Below are 18,134 nucleotides of genomic sequence, written 5' to 3'. Positions count from 1 at the left end.
ACAGGAGGGGCCGCCACACTCCTACAGGAGGGGCCCCCACACTCCCACAGGAGGGACAGCCACACTCCTACAGGAGGGGCAGCCACACTCCCACAGGAGGGGCCCCCACACTCCTACAGGAGGGACAGCCACACTCCTACAGGAGGGGCAGCCACACTCCCACAGGAGGGGCCCCCACACTCCTACAGGAGGGACAGCCACACTCCTACAGGAGGGGCAGCCACACTCCCACAGGAGGGGCCCCCACACTCCCACAGGAGGGACAGCCACACTCCTACAGGAGGGGCAGCCACACTCCCACAGGAGGGGCCCCCACACTCCTACAGGAGGGACAGCCACACTCCTACAGGAGGGGCAGCCACACTCCCACAGGAGGGACAGCCACACTCCTACAGGAGGGACAGCCACACTCCCGCAGGAGGGACAGCCACACTCCTGCAGGAGGGCAGCATGCTGCGTAAGTAACGATGCACTGTTAGGTGGCCTGAGCAGTGGGGGCCCTGCCAGATACAAACGCTCTGGGACGCTGTGCCCTCTATGCCACTGTCCCCAGCTATCCAATGAGGGAGTCCGGCTGGTGCATATGATATAAAGGTCTCGTTGGGCCTCAGTCTGTGGAGAAAAAAGATCTGATTTTCCGAATATTTTCTTCACAAAGTCTATTAATAGCCAAGCATTTTGCTGTGCTCATCCTTTACGCTGAGCCAGGCCGGGACTGTGCTTCTACCTCAGGCCAGTGCTTCCAGCTCCCTCTGGCTGTGGACCCTCAGAGTCAGGGAGCGGTGGGCTCTCTGGAACCCGCATTGCACAGCATTTACCAAGCAGTGACTGAGGCAGGCTGACCCGCTTGGCACTGCGTCGGCCAACTCGTGGCAACATGGCAGAGCCTTATTCCCGACAAACCCTCCTGCCACAAGCACTTTCCACCACGGAGATGCTGGACAGTCCAGCGGACACGGTGCTCGCAGAGCCGGGTGTCCGGGGAACCGCGAGCCCAGGGGCTGGGACTGAGCGGGGCTCCCCGCGACCTAACCTCGGGCCTGGTCGTCAGCAGCTCACGCGCAGGGATGGGCTCTGCGCACCGTGGAGCTGCAGCTGGGACGCTGCGCAAAGCCAAGGCCACCACGGGCCGTGTCCTCCACCGAGACCGGCTGCTCTTCTGTAGTTCCAGCACCACGGCTCTCCCTTCCTGCTCCTCAGAACAGCGTTTACCTTCCATAGCTCAGCTGTAGGCACACTGTGTAGCAATTATCTTGGTAAATATGATGCCAAGAACCGGGAAAATCTGTCAGACGGGTAACAGTCTGTTGGAACTTTTTGCTTTCACCCGTGTCTATCGGGAAGTTGCAACAACAACAAAAAGAAGTTGAACCTCTTCCTAGTCATAGCTTTTAGAAATATGGGTGAACAAGTAAAGGATCAGTTGACCAGTAATCTTTGCATTCCGGCTTCTTCATTAGTTCCAGCAACAAAATTAAACCAAGAATCTCCTTTATATCCATATAAGTGACATCCATCCATGCTGAAGTTTTAGCAGAGGTTTGTGGTATTTTTGCATTTGGTAATGGTATGAATTGGTTTGAGAGGTAATGAGATAGAAAAAATCCTTATCAAAAAATTGGTGGCTGGCCAGCGTGGCTCAGTGGCTGAGTATCGACCTATGAACCTGGAGGTCACGGCTGGATTCCCGGTCAGGGCACATGCCTGGATTGCGGGCTCGATCCCCAGTAGGGGGTGTGCAGGAGGCAGCTGATCAATGATTCTCTCTCGTCATTGATGTTTCTGCCTCTCCCTCTCCTTTCCTCTCAGAAATCAATAAAAATATATTAAAAAAAAATAAACTGGTTGCTTCACTTATACTTTGTGGGTCTTCAATTGTGCCGGAAATATTTGTATAATCCTCCAAGGCTGTTAAATACTTTTTTCTGCCCAATCGTCTTCGGAATTTCTTTCACTGTCGGACACTATCACGTGTCTCTTGTGCCTTCGAGTCGGTCTAATGTCAGACTCATCACTGTCCTCCGACAAAGGACTGTCTTCCAGCTACTTCCAGAGTCACTCGGCCAATCAGAGGAAGTGTCTGCACACAATTCACCCAAACGTTCTTCTCTGCTGTGGTGCATCTTTTTTAAAACTTTAGTCATAATAAGAGAGGGATGGAAAGAATAGAGGTACTGCTCATCACATCTCGTGAATACTGGTTGACAAGCTGAGAAAAAGACCCGAAGAGGAAAGCTGAGGCCGAAACAAGGGCTGCGCGGCGAAGCGGTTTGCACCTGAGCTAAACAAGCATGGCAGGGAAACCGTCCGCCGCGCTGCTGGCGCTCTCCCTTGCTTGCAGGCCGTAACCTGACTTACGTTCACGTCGGTGGGACACAGCACACTCGTGACCTGCCAGCAGGGTGTCAGAGGCAGGTAAGAAACACACACGCTTTTGTCCAGGGAAACGACTACGTTTGCGTCTTGGCCTGGGCCAGGGTAGGGGACCACCCGAGAGGGATGGCCTCTCAGCCCGAGCCCTACTGGTCCCCACAATAAGTCGGCTCTGTGACAAACGAACGTGCAATCCCAAATCACCAGAACACGCGTGGAAAGCAACCCACAGGTTATACACCTCCTCACAGACTTCAGGTAATAGGATTATCTGTTAAACGCTAGGAAACTGTTTTAAATGATTAAAAAGCATAAAAGGAATTAAAAATATGACAAAAAATAACAGATTTGAGAAAAAATTCTAGTGATTTAGTCACTGAAATTAAAAACTCACTGGACAGTAAAAAAAAAAAAAAAGGCAGATTAGACACAGCTGGAGAGAAGACCGAACTGGAAAAGGTTCGGAGGCATTTTCCAAGAAGGCGCCTGAGATAACCTCTTTCATATTTACGAGACTTGAAAGACAGAATGAGAAAGTACAAAAAACTCCAAGTGGAAGTCCTAGGAAGAAAGGATACAAAGAATGAGAAGTTAATATCTGAACCGACAGCTAGAAGAGAAGGTTCCAAAAGTGACGAAAGACATCCATCCTTGATTCAAGCCCCATGAACGAAGGGGCAGGTGCAGACACAGAGAGAAACAACACACTTTCCGCAGCAGCAGGAGCCGGAGAAGGCAAAGGCAATGCCCTCTCCACAGACTGACAGTAGCTGCCAGCCTAGAACTCTATGCCCAGCTGTACTACCATTCAAGAGCGTGTGGCAGGAAGACTTCCAGGCAAAGGAAACCTGCCCAAAACCTTTTCTGAAGGGCTCGGCAGAACACACTTCACGAAGAAGTGAACCCAGCCCAGAGGAAAGGAAAAAGATGCCGGAGGGAAAAGCAGCAAAGCACCTTGTAAACACACCAGCAGAGCGGAATACGCACAGCCTGGATAGAACAACAAAACCACCGGGTGGGCGTAAACATAAGGGAAAACCAAAGGTCCAGGCAGCAGTAACAGGGAAGTGACGATGAGGTACTCAGAGTCAGGTTGGGGTGAAGGTATTGATCAGCCTTTGCTAAGTCGAGGGCACATGTTGGAATTTAATGTAACTACTAAGATAGCAGAAACACAGAATGTAGAAGGAAAACAAAAAGAATAGGAAAACTTGATCCAAAAAAAAAAAAAAAGGAAAGAAAAGCATAGCAAAGAGGGATAAACAGAACGCATACAAATAGGAGAGTAGAAAATTCGAACGTAATAATCCCACTAATTCTAAAGGACAGACTGTTGGAGTGGGTGAAACCACACACATTGTACAAAGATACAGTCCCCAAGGGGCTGGGAGAGGCTGCCGCACAAAGTGGAAAGAGGGTGCCAAATGGTCCCTAATCAGAAGAGAACTGGTCCGGGCAGTGTGGGTGAGTGGTTGGAAGTTGACCTATGAACCAGGAGGTCGAAGTTTGACTCTCGGCCAGGGCACGTGGCCAGGTTGCAGGAGGCAGCCGATTGGTGATTCTCATCACTGATAATTCTCTGTCTCTTGCCGGGGTCCAACCCCAGCGGGTCCAGGGGTTCCCAAAGGCGTAGACGGAGTCGGCGAAGACTATCCACCCTCTTCCTACAGTGGAGTCCGATCCGTCCCGAGTGTGGGGCGCTTACCTAGGGGTCCCTGTTCGGGCTCCAGATGCCGGGGTCCAACCCCAGCAGGTCCAGGGGTCCCCAAAGGTGTGGACGGAGTCGGCGAAGAAGGAATGACACGGAGACAGCGTTCAGTTGATCAGCAGCCTAGCCAGGATCTCCAGCCAGGATCTCCAGCCAAGTTCTGGTCTGGATCTCCAGAGAGGTTCTGCTCTGGATCTCCAGCCAGGTTCTGTAGCCAAGTTCCCTCGCTAGGTTCTCCAGCCACGTTCTGTCCAGGTTCTCAAGCCAGGTTCAGTCACCAGGTTCTAGTCAGGTTCTCTTGCCAATTTCTGTAGTCAGGTTCAGTCCAGGATCTTTTGCCATATCCTCTCGCTAGGTTCTGTCTCTAGGTTCTGAGGCCAGTTTCTGTCCAGGATCTTTTGCCATGTTCTCTCCAGCGAAGTTCTTCTGTCTCTAGAGAACGTTCTGTGTAGGTTCTGTGCCTAGGTTCTGTCTCTCTCTCTGTCTCCTAAGTTCTGTCTGCTGTTGTCTTGTTACAACTGTATTTATACCAGTTGACTCCAATCCTATCAATCTCCATTACAAAGGTTAGGGCGTTTCTTATCTCCATTCCAGGGAGTAAAGATTATGTAGCTTAAGCATGATTGTTTGTAGTTAAAGTGATTAACTACCCGCCTGGCACTTAGTTAAGGAGTTTTATCCCCTCCCTGACTTCAGGGGAAAATCCCTACCTGGGGAAACAACCTTTCTCAGAGACCTTGGTTAAAACACATAGTGCCAAGAAGGTGAGAAAACATATTAAGAACAGTATGCCATATATGCCAGGTCCCTTGAAACAGCAAGCATGGACCGGCTCCCGGCAGTCTCTCTCCCTCTCCCTTCTTCTGTGAAATCCATAAAAGTGTATTTTTTAAAAAAAGAAAGAAAACTGGAATGCTGTTACTATCAAACAAAGCAGACACTGAAGGCACGAAGCGCAATCAGTGGTAACGAGGGTACACCTCCGGGGGAGGAAGCAGACACCGCCAGGCGCCCAGGACGGGACAGGCTCGCGGTCATCGCGGGACCGGAACACACCTCTGAGCGGCTGAGTAAGGGAACGAACCGCAGACAACCAGCAAGCTGCACACAGCCACTCAGAGAACGTCCATTCTTCTCAAGCAAACAGAGAATGTTTACAGAAACCAGGAACCATGTTACAGGCTACAGAGAACATCTCAACAAACATCAAGCAGTCTAGCTCGGGGCCAGGTGGGCAGCCTCCGCCCCGGAGTGAAATCCGACCAGCCTGCTCTAAGAATAGCGGCACCGGATCTGCCGTCTGCGTGTTTGCTCCTCAGCAGCGACGCGGGTGCTGCTCAAGGCCGGACCGGCACTCACCGCCCAGCATCGCGGCGCAGGGCTGAGCGCCGGCCTCTGCCCCGCAGCCCATATTCACCATAACGCAGGCACTTCAGAAAATCACACCGTAAGGACACTCTAACTCTATATATTTGGAAAATTTGCATCATTAAAAAAATCATAATCAAAAAAGGTAAATCAAAATCAGACTAACTTTTAGAACTGTGTGAGAGCAAACGTGCCTTCTCGTGAAATTCATAGGCGTTCATAGCTCAGGTGATACTGAAATACTTGTCAGAAAAGCCAAAATTACATGAGCTAAGCATCCAACACAATTAGTTAGAGAAAGAACAGGATAATTTCAAAGGAAATAATGGGGGGTGGGGGGAATTAATGAAGTAAAAATAAAATTGAAAAATTAAGAAATCCAAAAGCTGCTTTTCAAAAATGGCTTTAAACAAACCCTGGGAAAGACTAATCAAGGGAAACAGAGAAGGCGCGAAGAACAGCAAGAATGACAAGAAGGGACAAGACAACATGGAAGAGACACAGAGTGAAAGCCGTTGGTGACGCGTGCTCTCAGGTCTCTGCCCGACAGTTCCCCGTGACAGATGCTATTATTGCTCTCATTTTGCCGACAAGAACGCTGAAGTCCAGACTGTCCTGTGACTTGCAGAGGAGGCCGGAGTGGAATCCCGTGGCCCTAACTCCCGAGGCAACACCCTTCACCCCGTGCGGGGCCCACCAGCCCACGCAGCTTACCCGAGGGGTGCAGAGCCGAGGGGTAGAAATCCACTGGGGTGCGAGTGGGCGGGATCCGAGGGTCCATGTAGGAAGGCATCATCATCCACCTGGGGTCGAAGCCCAGCATCTGAGGGTGGTGCGCGTAGAAGGGGCGCTGCGGGTGCGAGGGCGGCGGGTACACCTGCGGCCAGTGCTGCATCTTGTACAGCTGCTCCTGAGCAGGGAGAGAGGCCGTTAGACAGGTGCTGCGGGCAGACGGCACCCCTGCACACACTCACCTTCCAGCAGGGGGACAGACCGAGAGGGAGGGATGAGCAGCGGCTCCTGGGGGAGACGCAGTGTATCATGGCTTTCAGGCTGCGGTCCGCTCCCAAAGCCGATGGACAGTTGTGCCGTCATCAAAACGGGAGCCCACGTGCTCCTCTCACGCCAGGCAGCCGAGGTTTTCACTCGGACCCAAGCCTTTCCTGGTTCTCCTGGAGCCGACGACTGACCAGCACACCCCTCCCAGGATTCTCCTTGCCCACAACCCGCTGAGCATGGCCCCCGGCTCTCCCTCCTCACCACTGCCCTCTCCAGCCATTCTCCACACTCCACTGGAGTGATCACACACCTCTGCTCATGTCAACCCCACGCTTCAAAAGAGCTTCGATGGTTCTCCACAGGGTGGCACGTCAGCTACAGGGTCCTCTGGATCCTGACCCCGACTCCCAGCTGCACCTCGCACCCTGCTCCCTGCTCCTGCCTGCCTGCACATGAGGCCTTCTGACACATGGGCCCTCTGGGAAGCTCCTGTCCCCTCCACCCCCACACCTGGCTCCCTCACACTCTTTTTAAAAATATATATATATTTCTTTATTGATTTCAGAGAGGAAGGGAGAGGGAGAGATAGATAGAAACATCAATGATGAGAATCACTGACCGGCTGCCTTCTGCACACCCCCTACTGGGGATTGAGCCCGCAACCCAGGCATGTGCCCTTGGCCGGAATCGAACCTGGGACCCTTCAGTCCGCAGTCTGACGCTCTATGCACTGAGCCAAGCCTAGAGCCAAGCTGGCTAGGGCCCTCACACTCTTTCTTTAGGTTTCAGCTTAAAAGCACATTCCTTGGGGAAGCCTGAGGGAGTGAGCAGGTCCCCTCCTCTGCTCTCAGAGCACCGACATTCTTCCTCTGTAGCACCAACAATAGGCCATTATTTTCTACTGCTGGCTGCTCACTGCATCATAAGAGACGGAGCCCACAGTGGTATCCCTGCCCACCACGACCCCAGCATCTGCACGAGCGCATGAGCATAGAGCATCAGTAGCACATTCAACACGAAGGGCCTGGAGAGGGCTCACTACAGACCCTGCTCCACATCAGTGACCTCGGGGCTGCCTCCCAGCTGCATCCTGAATCGCCAGCTGGCAGGACTCTGGTGTGGAGCGCCTAGGAGCAGAGCCCAGCGGCGCCACCCCCTTCCATCTGCAAACAAGAGGCCACCCGCCAGCGGGCGGCCTGGGCTGGATCCCCTGGCCGGCTCCACGGGCGCTCAGGGCACTGTCTGAGGAGCACGCAGCGTTCCATACACGAGCCCTCCCAGCCCCACGGCAGCTGCAGCCGCAGCCACTCCTCAGTCTAGACCCCAGGTCCCCGGGGAGCCTGGGCAGACAGTCTGCTAGCCGACTCCAGGCTGCCCTGGCGCTTTCAGACTCCTCTCTGTGCCTAGGAAGGCTTGCCCGCCACTGCCCCCGCAGAATTACCGAGAGCGACTGCTACTGCTGCGTCTCACCCCCCAGGCAGTGACTGGCCACCAGCCGTGAGTGACACAGTGCTGCCTCACGCCACGCCGAGACGCACCCACAGTGGCTTCCTGTGCAGAGCACGGGCTGGGGGGCTCTGGGGGGCTCCTGGAATGCTTCCTGGGAGCCCAGCAAAGCAGGGTCTGGGGGGAGGTTGGTTTGGTTTTGGGTTTTAAGTGATTTTAAAGAGAGAGGCAGAGAGAGGGAGATTAAACATTAATGTGAGGCGCATTTGTGGAATATAATGCACAACACAAACTGATGAACAAAAATAGATACAGAGACAGAAGCATCGAATAGACCGTCAAACCTCAGAGGGAAGGAAGGCAGGCAGGGGAGGGGTGAGAGATCAGCCAAAGGACTTGTAGGCACGCAAATGAGCATAACCGATGGACAAGACAGTAGGGGGTATAAAGAACTTAAATTTTAAAAAAAATCAATGTGAGAGAGAAACATCAATTGGCTGCTTCCTGTACACACCCCGACCAAGAATCAAACCCGAACCCTGAGTCTGTGCCTTTTGGTGCATAGGCCAACGCTCCAACCCACTGAGCCGCACCGCCAGGGCTGGGCAAGGCTTTAAAGGCGACTAAACGAGATTCCAGGAAGAGACTCAAGACTTGGCTGTTTCCCCCGGGCACACACGTTTTGAAACGTTTTGGTTATTAGTGGTAATAATTTCCTGCAGGCCTAGTTGCTGGGCTAAGTCATGCCCAAGAATCACCTGTTTCCCACCAAAATGCACTGCTCATCCTGAGTCTGTCCACTGTGACTCCTGTAAGACACACGCTGCACGCGAGTGGCTCCGCGGGACAAGAGGCGTGAGGGCCTGCGCGTGATCACCACGTTCCCCACACGATCTCGTCCAGGCAAAGGCACGTCCTCTGAAGGTTCATGAAACACCAGCAATGACGACACCCAGAGGTCAGCCTACAGCTGTCGGACACCCTCACTGCACGCTGACTGGCAAGCACCCCTGCTTCCTGGTTGACAATGACCCGTCTAGACCACACCCAACAGGAAAGCCGACAAGGACTGGATTCACAGCTCTCCGTTACACACCGACAAACCTGCATCCTTCAGTCAAAGCTCACACGTCTCCCCCTGGCAGCTCTACGCAACTCCCAGGCCGCCCTCACTCCCGAGACGGCCCCAGGGTGGGGCACTGTCGGTGTAGGGAGTGGCCAGTGCCCTGCTCTGAATGACAAACCCCCCTCCCAGCTAACCCAGCAGGTCCGAGGCTCGCCTACCAGCTCTTCCTTGCTCGTGTTGGACAAGGTCAGTGAACGACCGCAGAGAAACCACTCGGAGGACGGTCAGAGCTGACCCACCGAGGCCCTGTGCTCTGAGGTGCAGCCCCTGCCGTCCTCCTGGATGGGACCTGGCAGGAGGGGGGTTCCTGCTGTTGGCTTTAATGGAAGGGGCCTGGGGAAGGGGAGGGGCCATCACCCACCAGGCAGGCCGGTTTACAAGGACCTTCTCAACGTCTTCCTGTTTACCTGCTGCTGCTGCTGCTGCTGGCGCTGGAACCTGGGAGGAAGGGACTTCTGGTACTTGCTGAACTCCTGCGCAGGGGACCCAGCCTCCCCGGGCCCCTCCTCACTGCTGCCGCTCTGAGCCACAGCCGCAGGAGCTGTGGGGGCCTCTTCTGAGAGCGTGCTGGGGGCTTCCTGGGCAGAGAACTCGGGGGAGCCTAGAGAACAAACCACCAGAGAAAAGGCTGGCGTGGCCGCACAACAGCTCGGCCAACCAAATGTGAAACAGCACATGCTTTTCCCGCTGGCACTGCCGCCGTGCCAGTCACAGCCTCGAACCCGGGCACTGGCACGAGCTCGTGGTCCCACACCATCCCCACTTCGGGGGAGACGATGGGGCCCGAGGTCAGGTGACTGCCCGAGGCCACAGCATTCGCCGTGGAGCGGGATTTGGGTCCAGATGAGAGGTTTCATTAAAAAGGACCCTGGGGAAGTCACAGCAGCCACACACTCCACGGCAGCCACACCCATCATCCACCCGCGGGACTCACAGTCCAAAAGCTGTGTGACCTGGTGGGCAGCCTGGTCCTCCATCTGCACAATGAGGACGGCAGCTGCGCCTCCCCCGGGGCCTGTGGAATTAGATGCGATAACACAGCACCTGACAGGCAGGAGGTGCTCACCACTGTCCACCGTTATTCTCGGAAACTCCCTTCTTTCTGGCCCCCACCCAGCTCTGCACTTTCTCCAGCTTTTTCTGAAGAAGGATGGACACTCGCTTTCTGAACTGGACTGCAGCGGCTCAGGCACCGGAGGAGCCCAGAGGAGTCACAGGACCCTCAGGCCCCGCCGGGACCGAACCAACGCACCTCGCTCACACCCACGCCATCCCCTCCTGACGCTCAGCCCCGGGCGCCCCCTCAGCGAGACCAAGGCCGGCACGGCCGCACAGGACCTCGGAAGCGGACAGAGGGCGCTGTCGGGCCCGGAGCTCCTGGGCCAGGAGGGCACTGGTCGCTATCGGACCAGCAGGAAGACCCCCACCCGAGAGGCGAGCATCAGGCCCTTGTCTCCTAAAAAGAGCTGGTTTTCATTGATTTTTAAAAATCACAAAGAACATAGTTGATCAGATTCTTTCAACCCGCTGCAAGCGACGCTCTCCGACACGGCCTGTGCCACACGTCGGACCAGCCGCGCAGCGCAGGCTATCAGCGCTCGTTCTGAAAGCCGCGTGTGCCACGCCGGCGGCTTCCTTCGCATCCAGGACCCTGTGCGTTTAGTGGGATCCTCAGCGTCGCACCTTTGGCTGAGCACTGGTAGCGACAACCGTGACCGTGACGACGTGACGGCACCATTACCAGCAAGTGCCCGCGTGCTTTCTCACCCAGAAGCTGTGCCAAGCGCTTGGCACGCATCATCTCGGGGGGGCCCCCACATGGAGGGGGGCGTGCCGTTCCCCTCCCACTTCACAGGGGCGGGGTGCAGGGCCAGTGCTGGTGAGGAAACGGGGTGCATCCAGGCACTGACCCAGGAGGGAGCTTCCCAGCAACCTCGCTGTGAGCCACAGGCGGTGCCAGGGAGCCGGGAGACGCAGACCCGAACGAGGAGCGCAGCCGCCCGGGTGTCCAGTTTGTGGGGCGGGAGCCCCGCTTACCTTTGCGGACGGCGGGGCCGTTCTCCTGCGGCGGCGCCTTCTCGGGGCCCGGAGACCGGGGCGCGTCCCGCTCCAGCGGCCGCTGCGCCTCGCTGGCCTTCTGGGCCTGCCTGCACTTCTGGTCCAGCTGCTTGAGTTTGGCGGCGCAGGCAGCCAGCCGCTCCTCCCGGGTCCGGCGCTCCTCCTCCTCCCGCCGCTTGCGGGCGCGCTCCACGGCCTCGGACATCTCCGACTGGATGAACTTCTGCCGTGGGGGCGGCTTGTCCTCTTTGTCCTCGACCGACTGCTGCCGGAACACGCTGCCCACGGAGGCCTTCTGCCAAGAGAGAGCCTCTGATGAAGCCAGGAGACGGGGCAGCTCCCACTGCGGCCAGTCCTCTTTCCAGGAGCCTCGAGCTTCTCGGAGCCAGGCCGGCGCTGGGCGGACCTGGGTTCTCCTGCTCTGCCCCTTCACTGTGTCTGGAATGAGGTTTGGGCCAGTGACGACCTTCTGCACCTCGGCTCCCCGTCTGCAGGCGGGATCGCACAGGAAGCCCTAGGGATTGTGCAGATGCCCTGGGAGGTGACCGACACCAAGAAACGGGACACAGGCCTGTGTGCACTCGCCGGGGCCGAGATCAGGGCTCCGTGGCTCATCGACCGGAGCTGAAAAGCACACTTTCACCATCTCTCGGTCACAAAACTGCTCTCCTTCCCCCGTGAAAACATGTAAACCTCGGGTATAAAGAGCCACCAGGCACTGAAACTCATGGTTGGATATACGGTTTCAAGGTGATTCTTTATATAAAAACAAAAAAGCATCTCTGAAAACATCGCCTGTGGATGTGCCATCCACCCCAAATCTCTCACTGGACAGCAACCAGAGGCCAAAGACGCAACGTGGACAACGCTCACGGGGAGGTCCTCACTGGCGTGCGGGGCGGGAAGCTGCGGGCAGCTCCAATGACCCAGGCACGGATTCCAACAGGACACTTGAAAGTGTACGGCTCCCACCCTGACCCGTGTGCTCAGTTAGCTGAGCATCATCCATGTCCCGAAAGGTTGTCCGGGTTGCATGAGCTCTATCCCCAATAGAGGAACATGCGGGAGGCAGCCAATCAATGTTTCCGTCTCACATCGATGCTTCTCTCTCCCCCTCTCCCCTTTCTTTCTCTCTAAAAGTCAATTAAAAAATCTTTTTAAAAAAATAAGTAAGACAGATTATAATTCAGTGAAATAAATAAATAAACTAACTCACAGTTTGCACCTGGTAGGTTACAATGAGAAGAGTCTGTCATTTTTGAGAGATTCCAACCAAAAAAAGAAACCTTGGACCTAATCACAAGGAAGGACCAGACCAACCCAATTTGAGGTGCATCACAGTCATGAAAGCTAAGGAAAGGCTGTGCCAGACGGGAGGGGACGGAAGAGACAGGACCACTGAGGCAGGAGGTGCCTGAACTGGAGCCTGTGCATGAAGGACGCTAACAGGACCATGGGCAGCGCGAGGGCAGGAGGCTGTGGCTGCCTCCCTGGCAGGTGCCGTCAGTCCTGGCTCACACCACAGCGTCTGTGCCCACACGTCAGGCCGGCAACTCCCCTCTATGGCTCAGAAAAAGTTTCCTTTGCGTGTACTTCCAACTTTTCTGTAAGCTTACAGCCCAGCTGGAGCTTTGTGTGAGAGAGTGAATGGTAGTAAGTTCGTGCCGGTTTCAAAAGAAATTTTTTTAAATGCCAAGAGCAAAAGACAAAGAGAGAATCTTAAAAGCAGCAAGAGAAAAACAGTCAGTTACCTACAAGGGAGTACCCATACAACTGTCAGCTGATTTCTCAACAGAAACTTTGCAGGCCAGAAGGGAGTGCCAGGAAATATTCAAAGTGATGAATAGCAAGAACCTACAACCAAGATTACTTTATCCAGCAAAGCTATCATTCAGAATTGAAGGTCAGATAAAGAGCTTCACAGATAAGGAAAAGCTAAAGGAGTTCATCACCACCAAACCAGGATTATATGAAATGCTGAAAGGTATCCTTTAGGAAGAGGAAGAGGAAGAAAAAGGTAAAGATACAAATTATGAACAGCAAATACACATCTATCAACAAGTGAATCCAAAAATCAAGTGAATAAATAATCTGATGAACAGAATGAACTGGTGATTATAATAGAATCAGGGGCATAGAGAGGGAGTGGACTATTCTCGGGGGGGAAAGGAGTGTGGGGGATGCGGGAAGAGACTGAACAAAAATCGTGCACCTATGGATGAGGACAGTGGGGGGGTAAGGACAGAGGGTGGGGTGGGAGCCGGGTGGAGGGGAGCTATGGGGGAAAAGAGGAACAACTGTAATAATCTGAATAAAGATTTAATTAAAAAAGTAAGGAAGGAAGGAAGGAAGGGAGGGAGGGAGGGAGGGAGGGAGGGAGAGAGAGATACCCTCCTAGGACTTTCAGACACCCAAACACTCAACTCAGCAAAGTACAAATGCAGAGGGCATCCAACTAGAGGACTGTTGTTCTTCTTGGACTTCTGGTCAAATGAATGTGAAGAAAGAGAGAGAGAGAGAAAGGAGGGGGGAGAGAAAGGAGGGAGAGGGAGAGAGAGAGAAAGAGAAAGGAGAGAGAGCCCCCTAGCTAGTCACAGGCACAGGCCCCACGGTACCTGGTAGTCAGGGCCTGAGGCCCAGCTGTGAAGCTTCCTCGGAGGGGGCTGAGGTTCTGGCACCTTCCGGACGACACGAGCCACTCCCACCGTCTCGCCCCAGTCCTTTCCTTCCTCGTGGGCACGCTTGGCATCAGCACTGTCCGCAGAGCTCATTGACAGCCCCCGCTGCCTCCTCGGGTCCCAGCTGCTCCTAGGACAACCGCAAGCGGTTAGTGTCGCAGTCGGCCACCACGGTCTGGCCTTACGAGCCAGCGGTCCTTCATCAGCTGTCTACACACCATCTCTTTCATCGGAGCAGACCCGCTCCCCACCCCCTTACGGTGACAGACATCCCAGAACACCAACATTCAGCACCAACATTTACCATTCAATCTCTCACACAAAGCTCGGCTGTTCCACACCCATTACTTTATTGGGGGGGGGGGGGGGGCGGGGGGTCATTCTTCCCCTTTTAAAGAGTTGAAACAAGACTCTCCAAGAAGTGGGCAGCTGCTTGCCCAGGGAGGAGCTAACAGATTTGGAGCCGAACCCGGAAGAAGGTGCTTCTTTCACTACAGACTCCGCCCTGTGCTTTGCACTGAAGGTGCTCACAATGCTCCTCCGCAAAGAGCTCGCTGCAGGTGCCCCAGTGAGGAGCGAGAGGAGGAAGGAGAGCTCACAGTAGGGACAGGCGGACAGGCCTGGCGAGTCCCCCAGGCTGCGGGAGGCGGGAAGAGAAGGGGGAGGAGAGCTGTGCCTGCGCACCTGCACATGCTCGGGGCGGAGTTAGACACAGGCCTGGGGCAAAGCCTCCTGTGCGGGACAGAAGTGCCCAGTCACCCAACAGGAGCCAGAGAACAGCAGGCTCAGGTCTGGCTACTCTGTGTGTGCACGTGTCGGTGCACACATGTGTGTGAGAGGGGGAGGCTGAGGCAGGTAAAGGAGGTTAGGAGGCCACAGGAGGGCAACACTGCTGGTGACTACTGACTTCCCTGTGAGAGACAACAGCCAGGTTTCTGATGCACCAGAGAAGGCCGTGGGCACAGTATGAGGGTAAGAGAACAACACGAAGGAAGGGACGCCTGGCTGACCCCTGCATGGTCCAGAAAAGACAGGAGGCCCGTCCCATGGCCCCGAAACAACGAACAGGAAGGGATGAGTCAAGGGCAGTTTCAGGAATCATCATGGATGGGAAGCGAAGATGTCAGAGGGACTCTGGGCTCATTGTAGGAGTCTCTGGGGGCTGTGCATCACCAGCCAGCTCAGAGAATACCAAAACAAGAGCAGGTTTCGCGCAACCAGTATGGCTCAATGGTTGAGCATCAACCTATGAACCAAGAGGTCACGGTTCAATTCCCGGTCAGGGCACATGCCCAGGTTACGGGCTCCATCCCCAGTGTGGGGCATGCAGGAGGCAGCTGATCAATGATTCTCTCTCATCACTATTGTTTCTATTTCTCTCTCCCTCTCTCTTCCTCTTGAAGTCAATAAAAATATATTTAGGGAGGAGGTGCCTTCAATCATAGCCAGTAGCAAAGCTGACTCCATATCTAACTCCTTCAGTTGAATATTCAATTAATATCAACTGAAAGAGAGAACAGTGTCCTACTGCTCAATCAACCTGTAAAGTTTTATGTCTTTGCCTTTGACTTAAATTCTTGGTCACATTTCCTTCTAAGCTCGGTGTTCCAAGAACTGATCCATAGAGAGTCCCCATGTGCATCGAGCTGCGTGAAAATAGACGACAGAAGCCTCAGTTAACTGTGTGCCATCAGAGCGGCAGAGCGTGTTACCGGCTTCCTCCAGGAGGGGGCGCTGACTCCAGGGGCTTAGAAGGGAAAGACGAAACAACAGAAAGACTTGCAGAGGGAACCATACACACACTCAGTGACAATGAAACAAAGGGAAACATTAACACATTCATATCTAAACAATATTAAAAAAATCACATTTTTGAGGAAAGCACAATAGGTCCAATAGGTGGTGTATAAAGAAAACAGGAAATGCCACATGAAAGAAAAAAATCACATGTGCTGGTACAAAAAAAAAAAAAAAGAAAGAAAGAAAAAGCAAATTAAAGTAACCGCAGGCGCTCTTTTACAAGTACCAAAGTGCTAGCCAATAGTGTGATGAAGCCTGGGTGGGGGCGGGGACTGGGTGGAGGGAGGTAGTGGGGGGAAATAGGGGACATCTGTAATATTGTCAACAATACAAAATACACGTAAAAATGTTGATGATTATTTATGGATTTAGGATTAAAGGATTTCTGCCTTATTTTTAAACATTTTTTTTGTATTTTACAAAACACGTTATTCATATGGCTTTTTAAAATATGTAAAATGCAAAAATAAAAAAACAAATAAAGGTACTAGCCAAGCCCGGTCAGCATGGCTCAGTGGTTGAACGTCAGCCTAATGAACCAGGAGGTCACGGTTCAATTCACAGGTTGTGGGCTCGATCTCCAGTGGGGGGCGTGCAGGAGGCAGCTCATCGATGATTCTCTCTTATCATTGATGTTTCTTACCTTTCTCTCCCTCTCCCATCCTCTCTGAAATCAATAAAAATGTCTATAATAATAAAAGCATAATATGCTAATTAACCGGACAGCCAAACAACCTTCTGGACCATCTTCCGGACAAAGCCGGGGCTGTGAGGGCCAAGCCCCCTGCACGGATTTTGTGCATCGGGCCTCTAGGACTAGCCAATACTACTGATATTATGATAAAAACAAGAGGAGCTAGAGTACAATTAAGTATTTTCCAAAGGGCATTATGAGTAAAATTTGTCCAATAAAATGATCAAGAAAAAGAGAGAAAAGATTAAATTGGTCTAAGAAGTTTAGGAAGCCTGGTCTAGCCTGTGTACGCTTCTCCCACCTCCCTGAAGGTTCCCAGCATGCTCTTGCATGCACACCCCAGACGGCAGGCGACCCTGGAGGAAAGGAGAAAGCTGAACCCAGGCGGTTTCCCAAACTCGCTTGGCCACAGAAGGCTTCTGGGGCATGACAGCCATAATCACTACAGAACACGTGGTCTCCACCACGCCCTCAGGGAAGTACTGGGGCAGAGGTTACAATCACTAGCACCCAGCCTGCCACGCTCGGATGCAAATCCTGGCCCAATTCTCGAACGGGTGCCCCAAAGCTTAGCCCTCTCATCTGCAAAATGAAACAGTATCTGCCCTGGGAAGTTGCTGGAAACTAGGAAACGCACTTGGCACAGGACCAGCACACGGCAGGGCCGCTAAGCTAAGGTTGCACTGGAGCGTGCCCCAGCAGAGGCAGAGCCTTACCACTGTGGCCGGCCATCCTTCACCATGTCCTCCTCCTCTTCATCATCACTGAACTTCAACTTCTCAGAATAGTCCACTTCCTCATGGAGGCCTGCAACAGGGCGTGGGCCAGGGAGAATGAGAAAGGTGAGAATTTCAGCTGCCAACAGTGCCACCTCAGTCCGGAATCATGCCAACCCCACGAGGAGGGAGGCGAGCCACGTGGCTGTCACCACCGAACAAACGGCAGCTAAACGGAAGGAGCGCTGGCTTCTGGTAACAGGAAGGCAGCCTGGTCAGACTGACCCTCGCCCCAGACAACAGCTCCTAAATCAGGGCAATCTATAATAATAAAAGCATAATATGCTAATTAGACCAGACGTCCTTCCGGAGGAAGCCGGAGCTGCAAGGGAAGCCTGGGTCCCGGGTGCCAGAGGGAAGCTGGTGCGGGCAGCCGGGGGAAGGAAGTCCTACTCTTGCACAAATTTTGTGCATAAGGCCTCTAGTATGTATATATATACTAGTATACACATATATATGTATATAGAATCTTAGGATTCTTAAATTTTTTCCCCCCTTTATTGATGCTCAGAGAGAAAGGGAGAGAAATATATGAGAGAAACATCTTTGGTGTGGTAGTCTAGTTTTCCTAGTAACTTTGTAAATGTGCTGTGAAAGACTGAAAATTTGATTACATCATATATGATATTAATTGTGAATTAGTGGGGCTTTGATGTAACAGTGTATCAACATTTAAAGATATTGGTACTTGATACTCTATTAAAGAAAATTAACCTCCAAATTTTAAGCTAGAAAGTCACTGGAATAACTATTTAGAAAAAAACCACAACTACGTGACTTCACATTCTGGGTACGTATGTTAAGAATTATATAGTCAGCTGGTGTGGCTCAGGTCCCGGTTCAATTCCCAGTCAGGACACATGCTTGGGTTGCAGGCTCGATCCCCAGTAGGGGGCGTGCAGGAGGCAGCCCATCAATGATTCTCTCTCATCATCGATGTTTCTATTTCTCTCTCTCTTTCTCTCTCTCTTCCTCTCTGAAATCAATAAAAATATATTTATAAAAAAAAAAAAAAGAATTGTGCCGAAACCGGTTTGGCTCAGTGGATAGAGCGTCGGCCTGCGGACTGAAAGGTCCCAGGTTCGATTCCGGTCAGGGGCATGTACCT

General features: G+C 53.2%; 1 protein-coding gene across 1 annotated transcript in view; it reads right to left on the bottom strand.

Annotated features, from left to right (window-relative positions):
- The window catches only part of PRRC2B (proline rich coiled-coil 2B), a 77,584-nt gene that overhangs the window by 20,328 nt on the left and 39,122 nt on the right, over window positions 1-18,134 (bottom strand). The window contains exons 10-14 of the mRNA XM_081103979.1: window positions 16,967-17,057; window positions 13,694-13,886; window positions 11,058-11,373; window positions 9,428-9,621; window positions 6,164-6,359 (exon numbers count right to left, since the gene is read on the bottom strand). Coding sequence (XP_080960105.1) covers window positions 6,164-6,359; window positions 9,428-9,621; window positions 11,058-11,373; window positions 13,694-13,886; window positions 16,967-17,057 — 990 coding nt within the window. The remainder of the gene's footprint in view (window positions 1-6,163; window positions 6,360-9,427; window positions 9,622-11,057; window positions 11,374-13,693; window positions 13,887-16,966; window positions 17,058-18,134) is intronic.

Source organism: Myotis nattereri (genome assembly GCF_964212035.1).
Source record: "Myotis nattereri genome assembly, chromosome: 12".
NCBI classification, from domain to species: Eukaryota; Metazoa; Chordata; class Mammalia; order Chiroptera; family Vespertilionidae; genus Myotis; species Myotis nattereri.
Note: the sequence above shows the minus strand (reverse complement) of the source record. Positions and strands in the feature narration are given on the sequence as shown.